General features: G+C 33.9%; 1 protein-coding gene across 3 annotated transcripts in view; it reads left to right on the top strand.

Moving 5' to 3' along the window:
* DYNC1I2 (dynein cytoplasmic 1 intermediate chain 2) overlaps positions 1-24,901 on the top strand; it is a 53,580-nt gene that overhangs the window by 21,390 nt on the left and 7,289 nt on the right. For all 3 annotated transcript variants that reach the window (XM_060106113.1, XM_060106112.1, XM_060106114.1), the window contains exons 5-13: positions 2,551-2,666; positions 13,656-13,751; positions 13,980-14,142; positions 14,254-14,353; positions 14,843-14,968; positions 15,861-16,007; positions 16,379-16,492; positions 16,811-16,944; positions 17,833-17,977. In XM_060106113.1, the coding sequence (XP_059962096.1) occupies positions 2,551-2,666; positions 13,656-13,751; positions 13,980-14,142; positions 14,254-14,353; positions 14,843-14,968; positions 15,861-16,007; positions 16,379-16,492; positions 16,811-16,944; positions 17,833-17,977 (1,141 nt within the window). The remainder of the gene's footprint in view (positions 1-2,550; positions 2,667-13,655; positions 13,752-13,979; positions 14,143-14,253; positions 14,354-14,842; positions 14,969-15,860; positions 16,008-16,378; positions 16,493-16,810; positions 16,945-17,832; positions 17,978-24,901) is intronic.

Raw genomic sequence — 24,901 nt, forward strand, 5'->3', positions numbered from 1 at the left:
TTTCAACTGTTTTTTTATAGCTTAGCTTGTTATCATCCAAAAATAATGTGTTATTTGGGATGTTGGATGTTTTGGCTGTTCTTAGCCATTACTATGCAATATTAGTTTCCCAAAATCTGAAAATACTGTCTTTTAACTATTCTAGGTTGTATGTTTGCAACTTTAACCATATTATGCTTATTGCATGCACTAGAGCATTGAGTGATACCTGGTGTTTTTTTGTACTAACCAGAACATGTGGGTTTTAACTGTGAACTGTACTTTAGCTATTCGTAGAATGTATTTGCTTGACTAACTTATGGCCTTTTTTGCTAATGCTTCATGGTTGTCCTACAACCGTTTAGGACGCTGCATTGGGATACAGATCCATCAGTTCTTCAGCTTCACTCAGATTCCGATTTGGGGTATTGAATAGATTTATTACCTTCCCTCTTTTGTAATTAATTTGATTCTTTGTAAAATTGTCCTAATTTTATTTTGCTTAAATTTCTAATATTCAGGTAATAGTTTGAAGAGTGATATTTTATTGTGACACCTCATTTATCCTCTATCATTTGTGAAAGACATATTTTATGTATCTGATTTTAGAGGTACCCTAAGCCTACCCATTTAAATGTCCAAATTACTTTTATTATTTGTATATTTTTGATGTAAGTTTTTCTACAATGTATTACAAACTTCCCATACTTTTTCTAATAAATACGCTATATGTAATTGAACCTTTTCTAGGTTACTCAACATGAATATTAATTTATTTTCCTATATTAAAATTCCCTGATGATTTCTAAGGTTTTGAGAGGAACAGAGCTGTTGGGTTCTACACCGTGGCTCCGATTGCTGTTGATTTATTCATTAATTTACTTATTCATTCGTTTATTTATTCTAGTCTCCAATGCAAACTATAAATGTTTGCTGCTGCCATTGTGCCTGACTCAGATAGCTCTTTTCCCTTGATATTTTGCAGCTTCTAAAACATATGACCAACACCTTTAGGAATTATGTCTAAAGTTAAGAGTTAATAAGCCTTGAATTAGGCCATATAAGGAAAGTATATGAGCTTCTTGTACATTAGCTGGTAGGCCTCTTTCTTGGCTGCCCTGAGGCTTCCCCACCCCTCCAGTTGCTTGCTTGTTCTCAGTAAAAGTGGCTTTGGATAACTGAGGTATTACCTCCCTAAATCTATCCCTAAATCTTAGAATATTTTGTTTGTTTGTTCTAGTATTGTGATTTTTACCTATTAAACCCTATATGTACTCAAGTTAGTAACTTGTTCCTAATGTTGGCTTGACTGTTTTTTATCAGATATGTGAGTGACTTACTTTTCATATGGTTTACATCTTAAATATCAGAATATAAAGTTTCTTATTTCAGATTTTGTTCTTAGAATACTAGATTACTTCAAATGTACTTAAATTTTCCCATTTAATTCTTTGATTATGCTTTTTTTTTTCTTTAAGGCTAGATATTCCCAAGGTAGATAACACATTAAAAATTTCTTATGGCCCACATTTGGGACCTTAGAGAAAATTAATTCTTTAAATGTACTAATTTTATTAAACTTTTTTGTACAGGATTTTGAAAAGGATGTTTATATAAGAAAAAAGTTGTTATATTACCAATGATATATATATATATATATGTGTGTGTGTGTGTGTGTGTGTGTGTGTGTGTGTGTATATTTCAGATATCCTCCTTTATATTCTGGAAGTTCCACCACTGTTTTTGCTAGATATTCTTTTAAGACAATTCATCATTGAGAACTCTGGGAGTTTGGAAGCATGCTATATTTGGTTTAGAATTTAGACATCTACTATAATAGCCACAAGTCTCTTCTTCTGTTTGTCAGAAAAGAATGTATTCCCCCCTATTTAAAACAGAAGTTACTTTAGTAATTTCATGATATTCAGAAGATATGTGGCTTTAGTTTAGGTCTAAAATGTTTGCACAATAGTTTGTCCATATGTGAATCAAGGACCATGTTGACCGTGCAGAGATTAGAGATTTAAAGTTTAAATATTTTATTTTAAAATCTAAATTGACTTTATGATTCTCAATTTCTGCAGAATATAAGTAGAAAAAACGGTTTGCAACAGAAACTTCTTTCTCACTCTTAAGGCTGAAGTCTTCTGATGGTGAAGGGAACTAAATGTGGTCTGAGTGAGATCCACATATTTGACTCTTGAAAAAATGTCTAGAATCATATCCCTGCTAAAAACAGTTCTCCAGTTCTCATAACCACCCTTATTCAGCAGTCTGCTCTGAAATTCCTTTCCTCTTACTCTGTTATTACCCACTAAATTATTTGCCTTTTTAAAGTGAAAAATAAACACCTTGAATGATTCGGAAATATCTTTTGTTTTTGCTACCTTCTAATTCTTTTGTTAAAATAAAGCCAATTGTTCATTTAAAATTTCTTGAATAAAACAGGGAATTAAATTACACTGTTGGATATACAGTGTTTAATTATTACTTTTCTAAAATTACATTATTTGATGTAGTTAAAATGTATCATTTGTAATATTTAAAAACATTTGTGTTCACTTTATTTAGACGAGGACCTATTAAACTTGGAATGGCTAAAATTACGCAAGTTGACTTTCCTCCTCGTGAAATCGTCACATATACGAAGGAAACTCAGACTCCAGTTATGGCTCAACCCAAAGAAGGTGAGTATCTGTCCTTAATATGATTGTCATTAAGCCACCATATTAAACAAGTGGATTCTTTCCTTTTTTTTTTTTTTCTTCCTTTTTTGTTTTTTGGCATATTTCCTTAGGGGAATATTATAAAAGTAATGCTTCGGATTTCTGCATTTATGTATTTGTTCTTTAGAGTTTTAAAACTTTTTCTTTTAAAAGTTAATAGAAATATAAGCTGTATGTATGTTTTTAATTTTGTTGACGTAAATGTAAGTATTTCCATTTTCATATTGTCATTGCTGTGTGCTGCTTTAGAAGCAGAAAAATTTAAGCATGTTCTATTTCTGTGTCATGAACATAATTCTTCCCAAAATGAGAGTATCAGTATATCCCATAGTAAATGAAATCATGTAAATTATTCAATATTTTCTGTGGAGTATACTGTATTCTGATATACTGTCATTGTTAATCCATATTAATGAACAAATCTAGACCTAATTCATAAACTTCCTCTTTTATGATCTAAGGGCTCTACTGTGTTGATTATATAGCAGTTTTTAATCTGTGAAACAGAGGGAGTATACATAGACATTATATTGAATGTGGAGTCCTTTGATTCTTAAACGAGAAGGAGTTAACCATTTTTACAGCGGGGACTAATTTTTAAATTCTCATCAGATAGCTAATGATTTAAGCATAAAGTTAATATGATAGTTCTTGCTTTTCCAAGGGAAGCTAATAAATTTATGTTAGACATAAAAGAGGTTTACTTAATATCCTTAATACAGATACACAGTTTCTTATCTGAAACCTTTGGAGGTATATATATATATAGGAATTCAGAATTTTTCACATTTCAGAAAATTTTTCACATTGCATAAAGTATATGTACCATATTAAAACACTCCAGCAGCATCTTGGGCATTAATATTTCAGCAGGAAAAGATATGAATATTCAAACTGAGTGAGATAATGATTAAAGATAGCTTTACCTCTGGTCATGTCAGGGTTTACCACCAAATGAGTTATGGATTTTAGAGTTGATGATATTTTGGAATTGTGGGCCTATAATAAATAATCCTTTTAGCAGTCTGTGCATAAAGAACATTTTTTTCTCCTTAGCCAGGAAGATTTTTTTCCTGTTTAATTATAGAATATTAAACCTAAGCACTTTATCAAATGTTTAAATTAATTTATCTTTAAAATTTCAGTTAAATTATGACCTTTCTCCATTAAGGAGAAACTAAAGTAATATTCATTGCAGAAAGCCCAGAAAATACAAGTAAGCAAAAGGGGGAAAAATCCTTGAAATCCCTAGCTATTAGCACTGAAAATCTTCATATTTATGTATACCTCAAAAGAAAATTAGGATTATAACTATTTACAGCCTTTTTTAACTTAATGGTAAATCATCACATGCATTTTTAACAACTCTCCTTTCCCTGCCCACTAAGGATGGACATGAAATAAATATTTTAAACTTTTCCTTTCACTTTCATCTTATTCCCGAAAGGAGTTGACATTATCGTACATACAATTAAACTTGAAAATTTTGAGGAAATCAGAATAACATTTTTTTTTAAAAAAATTATTTATTTATTTATTTATTTTTGGCTGTGTTGGGTCTTCATTGCTGTGCGAGGGCTTTCTCTAGTTGCGGTGAGCGGGGGCCACTCTTCATCGCTGTGCGCAGGCCTCTCACTGTCGAGGCCCTCTCTTGTCGCGGAGCACAGGCTCCAGACACGCAGGCTCAGTAGTTGTGGCTCATGGGCCCAGTTGCTCTGCGGCATGTGGGGTCTTCCCAGACCAGATCTCGAACCCGTGTCCTCTGCATTGGCAGGCAGATTCTCAACCACTGCGCCACCAGGGAAGCCCCAGGATAACATTTTTTTTTTTTTTTTTTTTTTTTTTTTTTGCTGTACGCGGGCCTCTCACTGCTGTGGCCTCTCCCGTTGCGGAGCACAGGCTCCGGACACACAGGCTCCGCGGCCATGGCTCGCGGGCCCAACCGCTCCGCGGCATGTGGGATCTTCCGGGATCGGGGCACGAACCCGTGTCCCCTGCATCGGCAGGCGGACTCTCAACCACTGCGCCACCAGGGAAGCCCCAGGATAACATTTTTATCCAAGAGTTTTTTTGTTTTACTTGACCATGTGAATGTTCATCTCTATGGATACATTTTTTTTCATTCCTGCTGCTCTGTTGTTTGGTAAGATAGCTTTCACAGGTGCAACTCCTCCTCTTACCAGAAAAAAAAAAAAAAAAAAAAAAAAAAAAAACCCTGATGGTAAACTTGTTTGAGACATAAGCCACTTTAAAAAAAGAAGACAGGAAAGATAAAGTGTTGAACTACCAGTATGGAAAAAACTAATACTGTAGGATTCTATAATTTCCAGAAAATATTATTTTATTAACTAGTATATTCAAGTGTTATAGTGTCTGTCTTTTGGGAGCTACATTGTTAGATATGTTAACTCAGAAAGTGAGTAAAATAGCCAAAATGAGGGTATAGTGACTCATTTAAAAAATAAATTAGGCTTTTTTTCCTTCTAATAATAATTTGGAGATTTAGCTTTACTTTGAGATGCTTTTTGGATTGTTTGAAATGTAAAGCATTCTGAAGCTATTTTGGGTAATGCCTATTATAGTATACCTATAATTAGTTTAAGTGAAGACTTCCATTAAAAAATTTTTTTTTCTTTTTTTTTTAATAATTGTAGTAGTGTATCATAGAGAATTTAGAGAAGACAGAAAGGGTAGGAAGTGTCTGTTATACCACTATGTAATAGCCGTTTGTTTCTAGTCTGTTTTCCATGATATATTTTTTTCAAAAATTATATATGTATACAAACACACACACAAACATACGTATATACACACATACGGTTTTATATCCTACTTGAAATTTGCATTTTTAATTGCTTATTTTTGACATGCATATAAATTTTAAAGTGTGAATATGTAACAATGTCTTTGAACTAATTTGAATGTATAGCTACATAGTATATGCCTGTCAGTTTTCAAAAAAATTTTTTTCCCATTTTTATTTTGCAAGTAATTGGAAAATATAAAAGATTGTGATTTGTAAAGTAAGCTGATGACCCGGAAGTTCAAGATAAACTATTTTTTTCACTTTGAAATTATTTAGGGCAAGGCTTTTAGCATTATCGTACTTCAGCTTCTTTGCCAAATTTTGCATGAGTATAGGGATTGTTTCTTCTTCATTGCTGTAATGCCTGGTCTGAATAGTGTATGGCATGTAGTGAGTACAAACTCAGTAAACATTTGGTGAAGAAATTAATTGCTTTTACCTACTCAGGAGAGTGATTTACTTACTTGGGATTTTTTTTTTCATGCCTTTACTCTGGAAGTAACTGCTGGGAAAATAGGTTATTTTCAAGTGTTAATGCTACAACATAATTATTGATGAAATTGGTGAAAAGGCACTTAGTCTCAGTTCTTGGTTTTAATATGAACATATCATGTTCTAATCATTATTTGCTCTTAGATCCATATATGAAACATACATTCTCCTTTATAGCCTTCTTGAATTCCATGATGACATAGTATGTAGATATAAACATGTGCTGTTATTTTATGTTTTATGTATCCCTCTGAATGCTGTGAACAAAATTGGATCTTTTAGCATGTTTCAAATATATTATCTTAGCTACTTGTTGTAACGGTTCTTCAAACCTCACATTCAAATTGATGACTGAAAATTTTAACAGCAAAGAGTGTCTACTACATATCAGGTATAGTGTAAGGCACTTTACATTATCTCTAATCCTCTTACCAAAACCTTGAGAGTTAAATATCAGTTCTGTTTACATATGAAGAAGCTGAAGCTGAAAGAGATAGCTTATCAGGGGTCACATAGCTAGTAGCTAAGATTCTAAACCAAGTCTGACTGATTCCAAGGTGTGCTTTCTCTCATGCTGCCACTGAAGCAGCACTTTCATGCTTTTATGATAGTCACCTATGGTAAGAAATTCAATTTATATTATAATCTAGTACAAACATAGATACAGATGTGTACAGCTGCCCCTTGAATTTCACAAGTTCACTTTACACCACATTGGGAGGTGGTGTCCACCAGAGCAGAGAGCTCCTTCCCTGGGAACTACACTCAGCATCTCGGCAGAAAGCTGCCATAGCTTTGAACTGTGTTTCTGAGCATCTGTGCTGTATTTATTTTGTGCATCCGTTAACGAGATGTGTCTAAGGTAATTACTTCTTCACTTTACACCACTTCAGCTTAAGAAAGAAAGGTTTCATAGGATTGCTCTACTTTCGAATAGTGGGGGAAACTTGTAACTGATACAAAAGTTTTATGAAATAACACCTTTTCTGCTCTTGCTATATTTCATTTTTTTCAGTGTTGACCATAATACACTAAATTTATTGGCTTAGACCTGTAGTTTGAAAATTACTTCATTAAAAGATAGCATGGCTTAGTTAACTTATTTATTGATAAATTTGCATCAGGATAATATTTTATAGTGATTGGCTAAGAGTAATGAATAAACAGCTTTGATCTTTTATGGTGTTAAATAGAATTTTTCTTATCCTCACTGATAGAAGGTGAAAGTGGCAAGATGGGTGAACTGAGCCCAGTTTCTTAATGGGTATGTCTGTATTAGCACCACTATCTTTAAAATTTTCCTGTGTGGACTAGACTTAGGTGTTAGTTTTATAAAGGTCCACGTTTATTCATTTGCAACCTAACAAGAATTCACGGATTCTGCAAGTTTATTGAGTATATGCTATATACTCGATTATTTTTTTGTTTTTTTTTAGTTTCAGGTTGAGGTATGTATGTGAAGGAGAATGTGAAATGTACCCCAATGCCATCCTTAGCCTTTGGAACTATTTATAAAAATGAAATCATTTCCCCTCTATGTCATTACAATTATTTTCATGTCAAGGGCTCTTACATTGTTTCTTTTCCTAATTTGTAGAGGTTCTAGAAAGAGGGAAAGAAAAAAAAACCTGAACTTAAGGTTTTATAATGAAAACACTTTGTGCATAACTGTACTTCTGCTTATCCATTGGTTTAATACAGTGCCTCTCAAACTTAGCCTGGTTGGCTCGCATTTAAGAATTATGTAACAAATTCCAAAACTCACCATGAGACAAAATTACTGAAATCACAGTTTGAGTGTAACAGACAGTAAATTGAACTTGGGTAGGCAGTGTAATTAGTGCAGAAGTAACGTGAGTTACCAAATGAAGATAAAAATTGGTTTTAGGCTTAACTCTTTTTTTCATTTTTTAAAAATGGCTGAATCTATTCTTTTAAAAAGCAATTTTTATTCTGCTTTTTTTCCTTTTTCCCCATTCCAGCCATCTTCTTGCTTTCAAGTTTACTCTGTAAGGTGGTAGTACCATTTCTGAACTGAGGTGCTTTGCTGTCTTAAAGCACCTACTGTGAATGAAATTGACAAGGAACATGTGACCTCAGTCAATTTTGTTCTCGGCAGGTAAAAGAACTTCTCATGGCAGGAGTGTGGTGCCCACAGATACACTCCTGGAAAAGTTACTTTCTTCTCTTTTAAAAGTTTTTAACTCTTTTGAAAATGGCGTTATTTTTTTCTTATTCACCTCGTCAGTATGGATTTTTTTGTTGTTGTAATTTTTAGACAAAGATTTTTAAAGAGGAAGAAATTCCAAAGTTTAATCAGCTTGTTTACACCTGAGGAAACTGAGACCCCAGGAAGTTCATTGATGACCCTATGGTCACAATATAAGAGAACATCAGACTACAACCAGAACCTGGTTTTTGATTTCCAGTGAAGTGCTATGTTTCTCATATCATTCCACTTTCTTTTCTTTGTGGAGTTTTGTAATTATTTTTGGTGTTGATTTAGTAGTCAGATATTTTTCCTCAGGTATGTGTTGATCAGCATTTATAATGTGTAGAAAAATGTTATATGTAAAATAGCTCTTAATTTTTTATTGCATGATCTTAACATCTGGAATCCATACTTCCCAAGTAGACTAAATCTGTGGGCCTTCTGGTTTAATAGTACCCTTGTCTAAAATGGATTTTTTAAAAAAATCCTGGAATAAATAACACATGTAATAAATTAGTTTTAACCCTCAGAGAATCTGTGAGAATATAAAAATAATTGAAAATTGAAGCATTTATTCGTAACCTTGATTGAAAGACTTTAATCAGCATATCTGAAATTGTGGCCTCAGAAAACTGTAATATTTATGAGATCACAGATAACAGGATCTGTGTTAATGATGCCAATACTGCCTAAATAAAATCTGAATTTTACATAAAAAGAGACAATGTAGAGAGACAAATTCTGTGTTAAAGTAAATGTTATGTATAATTAAAGTATTACTCCCTTTTTATTTATCTTCCAAATTAGCATTAGATCTATATTCAAAATATTTCCCAATTAAAATTTTCCCTTGTTGAAGATCTAAATTATTAAGGAAATCCAAGTGACCTTTCATCTGATTCTGGGTGTTTAAAAAAATAAAAGGAATGAATTCCATTGATACATTCATGAAGTTTTGTCCTAATATAAGATTTTCTTAATATTGATTTTAAAGAGTAAAGTATAAGAAGATGAAATTATGGACAAATGGATTGAAATGAAGTGATTCAAAAGGATGTTGATCCAGAAAAGAAAGGATTATTTTGAAAATATTAAAGGAAAATCATTCATATCTAACATGTACTTTTCAACTTATGATTGAAGCATTTCCCTCTAATCTCATTTTGTTTATGAAGTTATTTATAAGTTGAATTTTTGTAAATTATGTTTTTATATGCAACACATTTCCTGATTTTTGGAACTCAGTGGCAACTTCCTTTGTATCATGAGAAATCAGACTACTTTGTAAATTAGAAATTCTTCATAAGATATTAAACTATCTTAAAATATAGTACACCAGTATGATGAAACTAGTTAATAAATTTATAGACAACAAATGTATTTCCTAAACAACATTAATGCCCTGATGATGAGATTTATTTTTGACCTCATACTGAGCATTAATTGTGATAAGTGATAGAATAAAGAGTATCAGTGTTTAGTGAGGATTTTCTAGGATCTTTCATATTACCTGTTAAATATGTTGTAATATTTTAAAATAATTCAAAGCGTGCTTTGTGGCTTATTCTTAGATATCTCTTAAATGTCACGTGACATACAGATGAGAAAACTTGCTCTGAAGACTCCTTCCTTCAGCTTAACAAAAGCCACCCATTTCACAGATGATTTAACTTTGATTAACGTACTCCACTGTAACAGATTATTTCAACAACTGGAATTTCATTCTTTGGTGTTATTTCTAGGTGCAGCTTAATTTACAAAACTGCTTTTCTTTCCATCTCACCAAAATACATCACAATTTTGATGTTAACTCAGTAAAAATTCAGTGGTTCATTAAAGCTAGTCTTAGCATTCATTGACAAGAGATTTGTCATTTTAAAAGTAACTGCTACTTTTATGCATTCTTTACTGCTCAGTTTATAACCTTAGATTCCCTGTCAGAGAAAGCATGGAGTTAACCACTTAGCATATTGCAATGAATATTCATCAATAAATTGATGTGACATGGCAGTCCCATTTTTCAGTCTTCCTGCTCTGTTGCAGTCTTTTTTAGTTTTAAATATATTATAGATAATCATGTAATAGGGACTAGCCTAGAAAATCTTTAGAATTGTAATACTATATTTTTGGTCATGTTAATAGTTTTTTAGTAGCTAATTGTATTAGTTTTTAATAAGAGAAGTGTATTTGTTTCAGAGGAACAGTCTCTAATCTGATGTTACTGATGTTAGGCATTTTTTGCCAAATATTTGGTATATATAGATAATCAGCTTTATAACAAAAATACTGTTTTGTACTTTTAAAGAACAGATCATTTTTGTAATGTTCCTGGAATTTTTATTTAGCTTAGTCATTTTTATGAAGCTTGGGTTTAAGTGTCTATCATAATTTTTAAATCAATTTTTAATTCATCTAGAAAGAGAGCTATGTACATTCATTCTAAAATAAAATCCTGAAAACAAGTATTTAAATAGATTATACTCATCATTCAGACACCACTAAAGTAATCTATATGGGCAAGTTAGCATGGCAAATGCCATAAAGTAGGCAGATACAGATGACTGTTTACCATACTTCATCTACATTTTAAATTTTAAAAGGAAAAGAGTGTCTATAAGCACGATCTTTTCTGTTAAGTATATAGATTATGAGGTCACTTAGCACTGAAGTACCGACCATATGCATTATGACAGGAATTTGACACCTGTCATTGGAAATGGTACTTAGAAACCGTATAATGCAACAAAGTTGAGGGAGGGAAATATGATGTGGATAGGAGGCTGTAATTTATAATTCACAGTGCTTAAGAATGACTTGTCCAGGGTAACTCAGATTCCCTATCTTTGATTTCAGGATTTACATACAGTGAACCCTACTAGTCGACAAAATTGATTAAGATAACTGACAGTATTAGCAGAAAATGGAAAAATACATATTTTCAGACTTAATTTTTTTATAGATAATTTATAAATTTATTTATTTACTTACTTTGGCTGCGTTGGGTCTTCGTTGCTGCGTGCGGGCTTCCTCTGGTTGCGGTGAGCGGGGCTACTCTTCGTTGTGGTGCATGGGCTTCTCATTGCGGTGGCTTCTCTTGCTGCGGAGTATGGGCTCTAGGCCCACGGGCTCAGTAGTTGTGGTGCACGGGCTTAGTTGCTCCAGGGCATGTGGGATCTTCCTGGACCAGGGCTCGAACCCGTGTCTCCTGCCTTGGCAGGTGGATTCTTAACCACTGCACCATCAGGGAAGTCCCTAGACTTAATTTTTAATTGAAGTAAATATCCTGTTACTCTAAAAGTCAACTTAAGTACAATTAAATTATTTTATTACATTACACTGGCAGGTGACTTTATGGTAGAATTTCATTGTAATGTTGGAGCAGTACAGTATAGAATTGTTACCAGTTACACTGTTTTCAGATTAATAATCCGTTGTATATGAGAATTCATCTAAAAAGGAGTACTGTCTTTCTGTTTTTCTGTGTGATTATTTTGCCCAAAAAAAAAGCTTTCATTTTTTTTAAGTAGCACAAAAGCTGTCATTGGCATGCTTTGTAAGGAAGTGTCAGTGTGCAAGAGAGTGGCGATCACTAAGAATTCTTTTACGTGTTCTTTCCCCTTTGCACCACCGCCTCCTCAGCGGGGTCACTGAGATCACTAGCTTTTCTTGAAATGGCCATTTTCACTGGCAGGTGCATTATACCCTGTATTTTCAGATTGTTTTTCCATTCTGAATGTTTGGCAGGTTGATTGCTCTGGCTGCATCGACGGAGAAAGGGCTGACAAATGCGGTTGGGCTGGCTGAAAAGGCAGTGATTACTGTTTTCCTTTGTGGCTGATTGAGGCCCTTGAAAGGAAAGATTTTAACCTTCACCATTTGGTTCAAAAGTATGAGCATATATTGAAATCATTCGTGCCATTTATCCTAGTTCTGTAAACTTGTCAGAACGTAAAAATCGCTCAATTTCAAGTAATGTAGGATTGGCACACGTCATTATCATTTTGATTAAGTTGGAGGTTGTATCATTGTGTGCAGTATACAGTGTCATTTAAAGCTTTCTTTCCTACAGGTACAGTTACATTTTTATTGCTTATACTATAGAGTTAGAAAGATTTTCATAGCTCTCCACACCTAACACTATGTGTGTGGTTTGGCAGCTGGTGTGGCCTACAAGCTGCATTTTGTTTACAGGGTAAAGGCTTATCTGTAGGCCTCCTGGAGTGTGGGTAATTGCACAGGCTCGCCATTGGGGAGAGACAGGATTGGAAGCAGTCAAGCGGAAGAATGTTATGCCATCCCATTGCCACCTTGTAGCAGAAAGACACAATCCCAGCAGTGCCATCTGGTTGTTGCTATCTAGTCAGCTGGCCTGGCTGCTGGGACCATGACTTGGCAGCTGGTTCCCATCCTTGACCATTCTTTTGTGTATGTTGTCTGTATGTGTGTTTTAGATAATTTTGAACATAGGTCGGGGAAATGACTATAACTAACAAGTAAAATCCCCTTACTGAACGGACTCATTACTTGAGATGCACTTTGCCGCAGACGCCTGCTGCCATTCCCTCATAGACAAATGACACATCTGTTTAGGCAATAAAAATAAGCATTTGCTTAATAAAAATCCATCTCAGTATGTAGTGAAAGAGAAGGTAGGCAGAGTTGTATGTTCTAGAACATTTTAAAATAAGTAATTTAAAGTTATTTCCTGCTTTGGGGGTATAAGGGGAGATTTAATAATTTTTAAAAGTCTTATAAACATTGTATATTATCTCAATATGTATTTTTATTCAGGTTAAGAAAACATTATGTTAAGTGCTTATTGCCACATCATGTAACGGTAGATAATGAGACTTGCATTTAAAATGACAGAATAGAAAATGTGGTCTCATAGCTATTATCTTTAAAATCTGCCTCTCAAATAGCAACCTGAGAGTTAATGTAAGCCGTCTTTATGCCATATGAAGACCCATTAGACACTGATGGTTTCAGATCACAAGTAAGCAGCCAGCTCTGTAGGCTATTTTAGACATTTGATTTTCTTCATTTTACAGCATTAATGTGTCAGCATGCTACATAAAACTATGTAGGAGTTGCATGTTGTTCTGTCTGGAATGATAAATGCTTGCAAGCTTTTAGAGATTTCCATGAGGGACTCATCCTAGCTGCTTATATATCTTATTTCAGTTTATGTTGCTACAGAATTTGATATGACTATTGCTGAGTTACCACATAGGTATGTATAAAAACCAAGAAGTTCCACTTAATTCTTTTTTTAAAAATTGTATTGATAAAATTTATATTATTTGTACTTGTTCTGTCTTATGAGTAGTTCACTTTTGCTTTTATCTAAAGAGTTGTGATACTTTCTGAAATAATTACCTCAAGAGTTATCAGTTATTTTCATGAAAATAATTTTTGTGTTATTGTTCTGTTTTTTCAGATGAAGAGGAAGAAGATGACGTAGTGACTCCTAAACCACCTATTGAACCTGAGGAAGAGAAAACTTTAAAGAAAGATGAAGAAAGTGATAGTAAAGGTATCTTAAAGAATTCAACTTTAAAAAAAAAGAATTAAAAAAATTTTGTTGATTCCTGTTAAGACTGCTTTTATTATTTATATATTAAAGTAGAATAAAATGCTCTAAATCAAAGAGGTGAATCTGCTTGGAAAAAAATGAGTGGCATTCATTGACGCAAATTGTGATAGTGAGGTGACATGATCTGAGTGGCATAAATCCAACTTCAGAAAAACGTTTGCCTCACAGCCCCCCCGCACGAGCTGACTGAAGAAGAAAAGCAGCAAATCTTGCACTCTGAGGAATTTTTAAGTTTCTTCGACCATTCTACAAGAATTGTAGAAAGAGCTCTTTCTGAGCAGATTAACATCTTCTTTGACTACAGTGGAAGAGATTTGGAAGACAAAGAAGGGTAATGTTTAATTGCTAAAATTATGGGTTCAGCAATGTTAAATTACTTTAAGATTAAGAGTGGGAAGTTATAACACAGTTGTTGGTTTTTTTTTTTCGTCTTTTTCTGTAGAGAGATTCAAGCAGGTGCTAAACTGTCATTAAATCGACAATTTTTTGATGAACGTTGGTCAAAGCATCGGGTTGTTAGTTGTTTGGATTGGTCATCTCAGGTAAATTATAACATAACTGGTTGCTATTAACTCATTTTTGAATTCCAGTAAGCAGGTAGTTTTAATTGTGGAAACTTTGTGTAATTAAGTCAATGTATATTATTGAAAATTACAATGGATGATGGTTCTAAGGTTATGGTTGTCTTATGTACTTAGGAAGAAAGGATTGGAAACACTATATTTAAAAATCAAGAGTTTATTTATGCCACAGCCCAGTTTTACTAATTTTAATTGCTCACCAAATTCTTTGGATAGAATTGCAAAACATATTTTAATAAAGTATTTTAACATTAAAACATTTAAAATAACTAAACTAATTTAAGGTTTTACTAATGTTCCAGCAAGCATAACTCTAGAGATATATTTCTTGGTGAAGTGTTAGGAATTTGTATTTTCCGAATAATTTAATAATAACAGTTGAGTAACTAGGAATGTAAAACAGTTCTCATTATGCATAGCGTTTTTTTCCCACTTGATTCTTGCGAGCAGTATCCAGAGTTACTTGTGGCTTCCTATAATAACAACGAAGATGCTCCTCACGAGCCTGATGGTGTGGCCCTTGTATGGAATATGAAATACAAAAAAACTACTCCAGAGTATGTGTTTCACTGCCAGGTAAGATGGTCTTTTAGCAGTCCTTCCCAAGTTTAAGAATTCACTAATGAATTTAGACAAGTGCCTTTCTTCTTTTCTTGTCAGCATAATGATTTCATTGGATTGGCATTTACTAAACCACCCCATATTTGCAAACAGATGTTAATGAAAAACTGAAGACTTCTCAGTTCAACATGATCTGCGTTTTCTAGCTTTTCTGACATCTCTTATGTTTAATCACACCTAAAGTCCTTTGCAGTTGTGATTTTCTGTTATTGTGACTGATTGTATAAAAGGAATCTTTTATAAAATGTCTTTTCTACAGGGAGTTTCTCAGGAACTTATTTGCTGAATATACAATTAGATGGTTGGCCCACTGAATTACTTATACATGGCCTGAGGAGTTGGAACTAGATAGTTTTAAGTAGAAACATATGTTTGAAGTAGGAAACAGATGCAGATTTTTAAAGTGGATTTCGTGGGAGGTTAGAATTTGCAAGCCTTTCTGGTTGCATGTTATAATCTTTTAATAATATCATAATTCTGCAAAAACACTTAACTGAATCAAAACTAGCTTATACTCTGTTGTCAGATTACTGTCAGAAGCTAAAGTAGAGCCAGTTATCTTCTGATTTAATGATGTAATCAAATTAAATAATTTTTGCTTTCTTCGATAAATTGCTTAAACATTTCTGTAAACAATCATTACACTTGACTTTTAAGCAAAACTATTCTAAAGCTGTATCTTATGTTCTAAAGCAAAATGAAATTTTTAAGTGTATTTATTTACTGGTTTTATAATCTCTGATACTTTACAATAAAGGGGAAAATGTTTTGGATATAGATTTATTTTTATAACTTGTCACGCTTCTTCCATTTGAACCTTAAATATAAAAATCTTGCTTATTTGCAGTCAGCCGTTATGTCTGCTACATTTGCAAAATTTCATCCAAATCTGGTTGTTGGTGGTACATATTCAGGCCAGATTGTGCTGTGGGATAACCGTAGCAATAAAAGAACTCCAGTGCAAAGAACTCCACTGTCAGCTGCAGCACACACAGTAAGCAAAGGGGTTATTTCCATTAGATTTCTGTCTTCTTTCACCATTAAATACTTAGTAGTGTCCATCAGAGTAGTCTCAAAATGTGTTTCCTTTGCTGTGTGAATTTCTCATTATTTAGCAACCAAAACTGAAGGCTTTTTTTTTTCTTTGTATTTTTGGAAATCTATTTTATTAGAAACTCATCTCTCTTCTGAGATAATGTTTTGCTAATCTACGGAATAGCATCGAACTTCACATTAAAAATGCCGTCAAGATTAGATACTGGATATGAAACAGAACACCTGTGATTATACAGTAAAAATTATTTCTTTTTTTTTTTTTTTGGTAAAATAATCCCAGAAAACTTTCTTTAATATCGCTTTCTTTAGCATCCTGTATATTGTGTAAATGTTGTTGGAACACAGAACGCTCACAATCTGATTAGTATCTCTACTGATGGAAAAATTTGTTCATGGAGTCTGGACATGCTTTCTCATCCACAGGTAGGTTAAACTTGGAAAGCTCTGAAATTTTGAGGCAAATACTGGTATTTTTTTTTAAGTCTATATAAACCCTAGCTTATGTTTTTCATAAATGTTTTATAATAGTATTATAGTAATAGTTTATAAATCTAAACATGTATAAATGTAATTTGAGGTATATATACTTCATTTTCAAACCTGCTTCATTTAATCAAACTAAATTTATATAAGTAGTATAGTAAAATAATTGTTTATAAACTAAATAAGACTAGAAAATTTTCTTTAAAAAATTAAAAATTGTAAGTTTACAAAATAATTTACTCAATTTTTTCTGTGTAGGATAGCATGGAATTGGTTCATAAACAGTCAAAGGCAGTCGCTGTGACATCTATGTCCTTCCCTGTTGGAGATGTCAACAACTTCGTTGTTGGGAGTGAAGAAGGTTCTGTGTACACAGCATGCCGCCATGGCAGGTAAATCTAAACTGGAATTTACAATTATTTAAAATTCTCTCTTGAATAATCGTATTAAAACAAATTGCCTCTTATTCAAGTAGAAATCTGTCCTAGAGCCACTCGTTATTTGTGACAAATTATTTAAATTCAGGTATATAAAATTAAAACTTAAATACTTTTTTAAAATAAAAGGTTATTTTGGATCATGATGTGTTCTGGATTTTGAGGGTTGTGGTGTGTTGTGATTTTTGTACGTGTGGACGTGCTCACAAAAGTTAGTGGTAGGAAGTAGCATTCAGCAGTTAAGATACAAAATGCACATGCCACATACTGACCTTTAAAGTTGTAAGTAAGATTTTCAGCTGTTTTTCCATCTTGATTTATTTGGACTTTGAGCCTTAGTTCAGTCCTCCTGATAATCGCACAGTAATGATGTCACATACACGTTTTAAATTGACTAGTATTTCTCCTGCTGTTCAACCTGTTTTGAAATTGTCTAGCACCTTATCAATTGCTTCCTTTAAAAAAAAAATTGAGTGTTCTGATTTCATCTCAAGTACAGATCACCTTCACTTCAAAGCTTTTGATTTAAAAGTAGCCCAGATTCTCTCTCTTACATGTAGCATTCATTTGTCTCTATTCCACCACCTCAGAACCTCAGATATTGGACTTTTGATTTCTGTCATCAATAGCATGATGTTTATGGTTCCAAAATGTACTTAACCACTTAAGTAGCCTTATCAAATCTGGATAGGTAACACTCAACATAATTATTCTTATGTGTTAGGAGCACAGAGTTAAGTTTGTTGAAATTATGTCAAAGTGTAATAAATAAACCCATGATAACATATATTTATAAGTGGTCTACTTACAAGAGATTTCCCTATTTTCACTCTTATGAAACAGCAAAGCTGGAATCAGTGAGATGTTCGAAGGGCATCAAGGACCAATTACTGGTATTCATTGTCATGCAGCTGTTGGAGCAGTGGACTTCTCACATCTTTTTGTCACTTCATCATTTGACTGGACAGTAAAACTTTGGACAACTAAGGTATCTAAAAACAGATGTCTAGTCAAGTACTCAGGTTTCTGACACAAGGTGGTGCTCTATTACTACATGGGAAAGACAAAAAGCCTCCTAATAGCTTAGAATGATTTACTGATAGATCAAACCTAATAAGTTACACAGAACATGAATGAACAACTAGATGTTGAAGTTTTCTTAAAAGTAGGCTGACAAGTGTGGTAATCCCACACATGACCAAGACCAATCTTCCCACCACTTCAGGCTTTTCAAGCACAGAACTGCTTACCCTGAACTGAGTTGGAGGAAAAGCTGCTGAGGATCTCACATGGCACTCACGTAGCTGCCCTATAGCCCAACACAAAAGCTGTGCATTTGCTCTTTGAAGAGCTTTTAGAAGCTATTCAGAACTGCATTGGCTCACAGAGCTGATGGAAACCGGAGAAAAGATAGATAAAACCTGAGGTACAGTAAGTCTTACACAGTGAGACTATACATCATAAACTGGAATCATTAAGAAAGTATTGTGTAAAGACTTCTATGTACATATATATGGATGCATATACATTTTTGTTTTCTGCAATACATAATTTAAATAGTTTGTCTGGGTTTTAATCAGCTTTGAAAAACCATTTATGTTATAAAGTGCTTCCTGATCCCACAGCAATTCCAGGTAGATGTGACATTGCCCTGCCTCATTGAAAGTGTCACGGCAAATCCAGGTAGGGAACATTTCTTCCTGTGATAGGCCTTGTAGTTTCATTTGACCCCATTTAAAAATTAAAGTGCCTTGACTTTTCTGTCTGGCTTTTCTGCAGTATTACATTGCTGCTGGCAAAGCTGCATACTTGAAATATCAGATTCTATTTAAGTTAAATTTTAAGCTGTGTTTTTTCATGTTTCCGTCTGCCTTATCCTAACTTTATTTGATTCTTCAATTTCTTTGAGAAAACCTAGTGGTCTTAAGAGGTATTCTTCACTATGACAGTGGAACTCATTTATTTATCAAATGCTGGCCTCAGAAATCAGGGATGAACTCACTATTCACTCTTGTCCTTTCTTGATGCTTTCTTAGTGAGTTAGAAAACTTTCTCTTAAAATTGAACATTTTCAGGTTTGGGATTAATTAGCAGGCATAAAAATAGCATTTAAGTCTAATGAAGGAAAACATATTAAATAGTGCTTAACCCAGTGTCTAGCATGATAGGCACTTAATATTCATTCGGTTCCTCCTTTTCCTCTTCATGGAGATCAGACGCTCTGTCTGAATGCATATAGTGTCAATCATCTGTTTTCTTTCCTGGATTGTTCTTGAATTTTTTTTTGAATGATATTTATACAGTGGCAAAAGGTAGAGGTAGAAGATTCTCACAACCACCAGCAAAGAAACGCATAATCCAGCTAGTAAAACCAAAGCAAGATGCAGAATTGGAAAGATGAAGCCAACTCTCTCTCTCTCTCTCTCGGCTGTAGGCAGCCACGTAAGTGGCTAGATTTCTGGTTACGCTTTCACCTTAGTAGTCCTTTATAGAGACACAGGAAGTGTTACATCTTTCTTAGATTGTTGGCCAGCTTCCTTTTTCAGTAATTGAAAAGAATCTTTTATCTATTTGTAGATTTATTATTTTTAATATCTCAGGGTTTCAGTTTGCCATCCTTCTTGTATCTTTAAATTTGAGGCTTCCATTCTTACATATATTACCAAATAGGACTGGAAAATGAAGACTTCTTCTTGCCTAAGCAAGAACAAAACTTATATTTATGATAGCAGACTGATTGATGCTTGCTTTTGTGGTACTACACAGCTGGTTGATTGGTGGTTGATATTTTTTGTTCCTGTATTTTGCTATATTTCAACATAGAACTGCCTACTGAATAAGAATGACAGCCAGGCATATCTCTTTTTTTGCTAACTGAGCTAGGCATTGCTTCCTTATGTGAGCTTCATATAGAAAACTCATTTATTCATTCAACTGTGATACATGGCTCTCCACTTCCCACCCCCGCCATGCATACATACCTCTCCAATTTTAGTGGCCAAAGGATAGGACAACACAGAACAGGGTGTTTTTGTAGAATAGCAAGTACCCTCTAGAACTTTATCAGAAGAATTACCTTTTATTCTGACTTATCTTCACACAAATAGTTCTACTCTGTGAAGGGTGGAGCAGCAACAGTCTGCTGAGTATTTTTTTTATTTGGCCATATTATGGCTCCCAAGGTCATTGTTTTGATCTTGGATTTATACTTCATAGTTAATTGTGTTGCTGGTATTCATTTTTTCCCTGAAAACTTGGTAGAGCCTCTGTGCTCTCCAACACAATGATAATGAATAATGGGCAAGGTTTTAAAATAATCTCTCCTTAAAGACATTGTTCCAGTTCCATTTTAAGCTTTTTACACCAGTATCTTTACCTTCATGAATTTAACAGACTTGAAATGTTTTTCTTTGCCTTTACTTTTTAAGTGTTTTCTAACTCTAAGAATTGAGCCCCCATAAACTGGGAGAACGAATCGTTAGATATTGCTGTGTCTTTGTATCCTTTAAGATCTGTCTCTGCCCCAATAGCAAAACAAGATTCTTTCTTTTTCTCCCTTTCTATAAGTCCTCTAAAAAATCCCTAGAAATCTCAATTTGTTACCGCCTCAAATTTAGTTTCAAGTAAAATCTACTTCTGTCGTCTGCTTCTAATTTTTGCAGAGTCAGGAATTTTAATGTAGTGACAGAGTTCTGGATCATCAAATTGTTTACTTTTTTGAACTCAGTTATTTTTAGTAAAGAAGATGAAGATAGATCGTTTTCCACATTTTGGTGAAGGCTAATTTAAACCAGCCAGGACATTGCTTCTAAAATATTTGAAAGACACTGTTAACTTTTTAAAACACCAAATTTGAAAATTCACAGCAGAAACACTTTGGCAGTCCTGAAAAATGGTAGCAAGAATATGTGAGGAGTAGAAGCTTCTTGAAGGTAACCTGAGGATTCCATAAGCACTTGATTAGGGGTCGACCTGATAAATGAGCTCAATATGCCGACCACATTTAACCATACTTGTTACAGATTACTCTCAAAATATAGGAATTATTTGTTTGGAGGGCAAAATGTTTTAATGTATGCACAGTATATTCCAGGCTCAACACTTATTTGAAAAGCTTTAACCTTTTTAACTATTAGAAAATACCATAGTAACTTGTTGGCCAGTGTCCAGCCTATCCTTTGCATAGTCAGAAACTCAATTTTGTCAGTCTGCTAGGTTCGATTAGCTACGGAGTGCTGACTAGAACTCACAGGCTTCTAAGACACTGATGCATTGGACAAGGTCAATTTATTAATTTACAATGAGAAACAACTGCCAGAAGGCCTAAATACTCACGCTCGCCTGACCAGCTCATTGTTTCCCTGTAGACAACCCACACGGGAAGCCAAATTATAATCAGAAGGTTGCTTGGTTAGCAAGGAATTGGAACAAAAGGAGTTTTCTGATTTGAATGTTTAGTGGCATCAAGCAAAGACAGCGTGATTCATTCATCGTCACATAGAGATAACCTTGCCGTGGGTGGTAATCCTCAGGATCCATTGACTGAAATGCTGTCTCCTGAGCAGTGCTTGAATTGGGCACTGTCTTCATTTTTCTTGTAAGACTGCTTCTGTGTATTTCCATTGCTTTTAATAGACACATTCCTTCTGAAAAAGTTAGTATCTTCCATCAGGTTATATAGGAAGGTATTTCTGCCCTTGGAATTGTTTCTTTTTAATGAGAATCTGTTTATTTCTGTCCCGATCCAAGTGAGGACATACTTCCCATTTCTCTGGAGAGCACCTCACTGTTATGTTCATGGATTTACTATAGGGATTCTTTTGGTTATTCGTCTAGAACTCCTCAGTTACCTCCAGAAAAATACAGAATTACTGTATTAGTTTCCTGGGGCTGCTGTAACAAATTGCCACAAACTGGGTAACTTAAAATAACAGAAATTTATTCTCTCACAGGAGGCTAGAAGTTTGAAATCAAGGTGTTAGCAAGGTTGGTTACTTTTGGGGGCTCTAAGGAAGAATCTGTTCCTCTTTCCATGCCTCTTTTCTAGTTTTTGGTGGTTGCCAGCAATCTTGTGCTTTTTGGCTTCCAGCTGCATCACTCCAGTTTCTGCCTGTCATCGCATGGAGCTTTTCCTCCTTGTCTCTGTCCAAATTTCTCTCTTCTTTTAAGACAACAGTCGTGCTCTAGATTTAGGGCCTACTCTAAGTAGTATAACCTCAGCTTAATTACATCTGCAAAGACCCTTTTTCCAATATCGACACATTTACAGGTTCCACATAGACTTGAATTTGGCAGGGGGCTGGGAGTGGGGGGACACTATTTAACCCATTACTGTAAAGAGCTCAGAAAAAAATATGGTTTGTCCCTTGACTGTACAGTGTTTATTTATTTATTTATTCACCACTGTACTAGAATGAGTTACCTTTGATTATTCAAATGCTATCTATTGTTCAAAGAATGATACATTCTTTTGATTCATTCTTTTGAAAAAAATGTTTCCAAACCTTTTGTTTATAAGAATTTTAGAGCTGCAGTGACCTTTAGACATCATGTAGTTCAGTAATTCTCAGTTTTGGTCACATTAGAATCACCTTGGCAATTTTTTAAAATTCTAGTGCTCACCTGGCACCCCAGACTGATTAAATCATAATATCTAAAGGGACTCAGGCAACAGCATAATTTTGAAAATCCCTCCAGGGTTAGCGGGATTACAACGTATAGTCAAGGTTCAGAACCACTGATACAGAACTTTTGTTTTGTAAATAAGGAAATAGGGGCCTGGAATGAAGAAGTGACTTCTCCAAAGCCTTAAAACTAGTTATCGGTAGCCCTGAGATGAGAGTTTATATCCTGCGCCCCTCTTCAGCTCTCTCCTGCTGCCCCTCTTCCACTTAGGCAGAAGTTCTCTTCAAGTTAAGAAAAAGTATTACTATTAAAAAGTACTTCAAATGATCCATTTGGGATTTTAATTTGCAGTATCATATGTAAAATTAATATATTATGAAACAATTTTGGTGTTGTATGTGTGCTTTCTTTCTCTTTGAGGGGGAAGAATTGTTAATCCTTGGATGACTGTGTTTTTTAAACTTGAAAAAAATTACAAAGGTTTCTAATTACATTTAAAATTTGGGAACATGTTTCCATTTATTGTATTTTTATTTTTAATATAATCTTTTACCCAGTTATAATACATCCTACTTTTTGCCTCTGGCTGTATCATAGTCCGCTGAATAGATGAAATATTTTATTTAATAATTTTCTGAGATATTCAGCAATCTTCTTTTTCACTTGAGATACAGTTTTTATGTAAGTTTTAATCTAATTTGTATATAACATTTTTCATATTTTATAAAAAATGGAATCATATGATATGTACTTATTTGTATCTGACTTCTTTTGTTCAACATTATGTTTGTGAGAGTTATTCCATATTGTTGAAGGTAGTTGTAGATTGTTTATTCTCTCAGATATATACTATTCCCTTATGTAAATATACCATAATTTATCCATTCTGCTGATGGTATTTGGGTTGATTGTAGTTTGGGGGTGTTATGGATAATGCTGTTATGAGCATAGTTGTAGGTGTCTTTTGATGGACACAAGTGCTCATTTCTGTTGGGCATATACTTAGGAGGGAAATACTTGGCCATAAGGTACGCATGCATTCTGCTTTAGTTGATACTGCCAAGCAAACTTCTAAAATAGTTTTACCAGTTTATAATTCACCAGTGGCATATGAAAGTTTTCCTTGCTCTACAACCTTGCTGACACTTGGTATTTTCTGCCTTTTTTTTCATTTTAATTACTCTGATGGGTATAGTTGTATTGCAGTTTGGTTTTCATTTGTATTACTTTGAGACTAAAGAGGTTATCTTAAGCTCCTTTCCATGTGTTTATTGGCCATTTCGTGAAGTGCCTGTTTAAGTCTGCCCATTTTTCTGATAACCCCTTCTTTAAAAATAAAAATTAAACATTAATTAAAAAAATCTTGTAGACCAATACAGATTCTTATAGAGTCGAGCATGTGCACATGACTGTGAACAACTTCTCTTTTAAGTCTTTGATGAGAGACCATAAAATTGCCTAAAATTGGGATTTTCTTGAAGAAGTATACAATTGCCTCAGGATTTACGGGTCTTAGCACGGTGTTTCTTAATCGTTGTTGTGCATCAGAATCTCTAGTGGAGCAACACCAAAAAGACTGATGAAGTACATTGAGGGTGGGGCCCTGCATCTGGATTTTTTAAAAACTCTGCAGATGATTGTGATACTCATCCCAAGTTGAAAACTACCTCAGAGGGAGACTTCACTTGGCATTGTTGCCAAGGAGAGTTATAGGAAAATAATGACCTTAAGAAGGAAAAAAAACCTCTTAGTTTCTGTTTGTAGCTTACTTATAAGTTTTGTTAAAATTTTTGTTTTCTTAATTACAAACAGACATTTTTGGCTATTAAGATAATCATGCAGTTGACATTTACTGTGATATCTGAAAATTTTAAATTTATAATTTTAAACTTTTTATTATGGAAAATTCCTAGTAGATTCAAAAGCAGAAAGAGGAGTATAATGAAACCATTGTACTCATTACCTAGCTTCTAAAATTATCAACATGTGACCAATCTTGTTTGATCTATTCCCGTTTATATTCCCTCCCCAGTCCTGGATTATTTTAAATGCAGACATATCATTTAATCTATAAATATACAGTATGTATCTCTAAAAAATAGTCATTAAAAAAAACTGTAATACTACCATATCATTGTCACACCCCCCAAAAATGAATAGTGATTCCTTAATTTCATCAAATAGCCAGCGTTCCATTAAAAATTTTTTTTTACTATTTACTTGTTTGAAGCAGGATCCAAATGAGGTTCATTTATTTGCGATTGACATATCTTTTGAGCCGCTCTCT

The sequence above is a fragment of the Mesoplodon densirostris genome, chromosome 8, assembly GCF_025265405.1.
Source record: "Mesoplodon densirostris isolate mMesDen1 chromosome 8, mMesDen1 primary haplotype, whole genome shotgun sequence".
NCBI classification, from domain to species: Eukaryota; Metazoa; Chordata; class Mammalia; order Artiodactyla; family Ziphiidae; genus Mesoplodon; species Mesoplodon densirostris.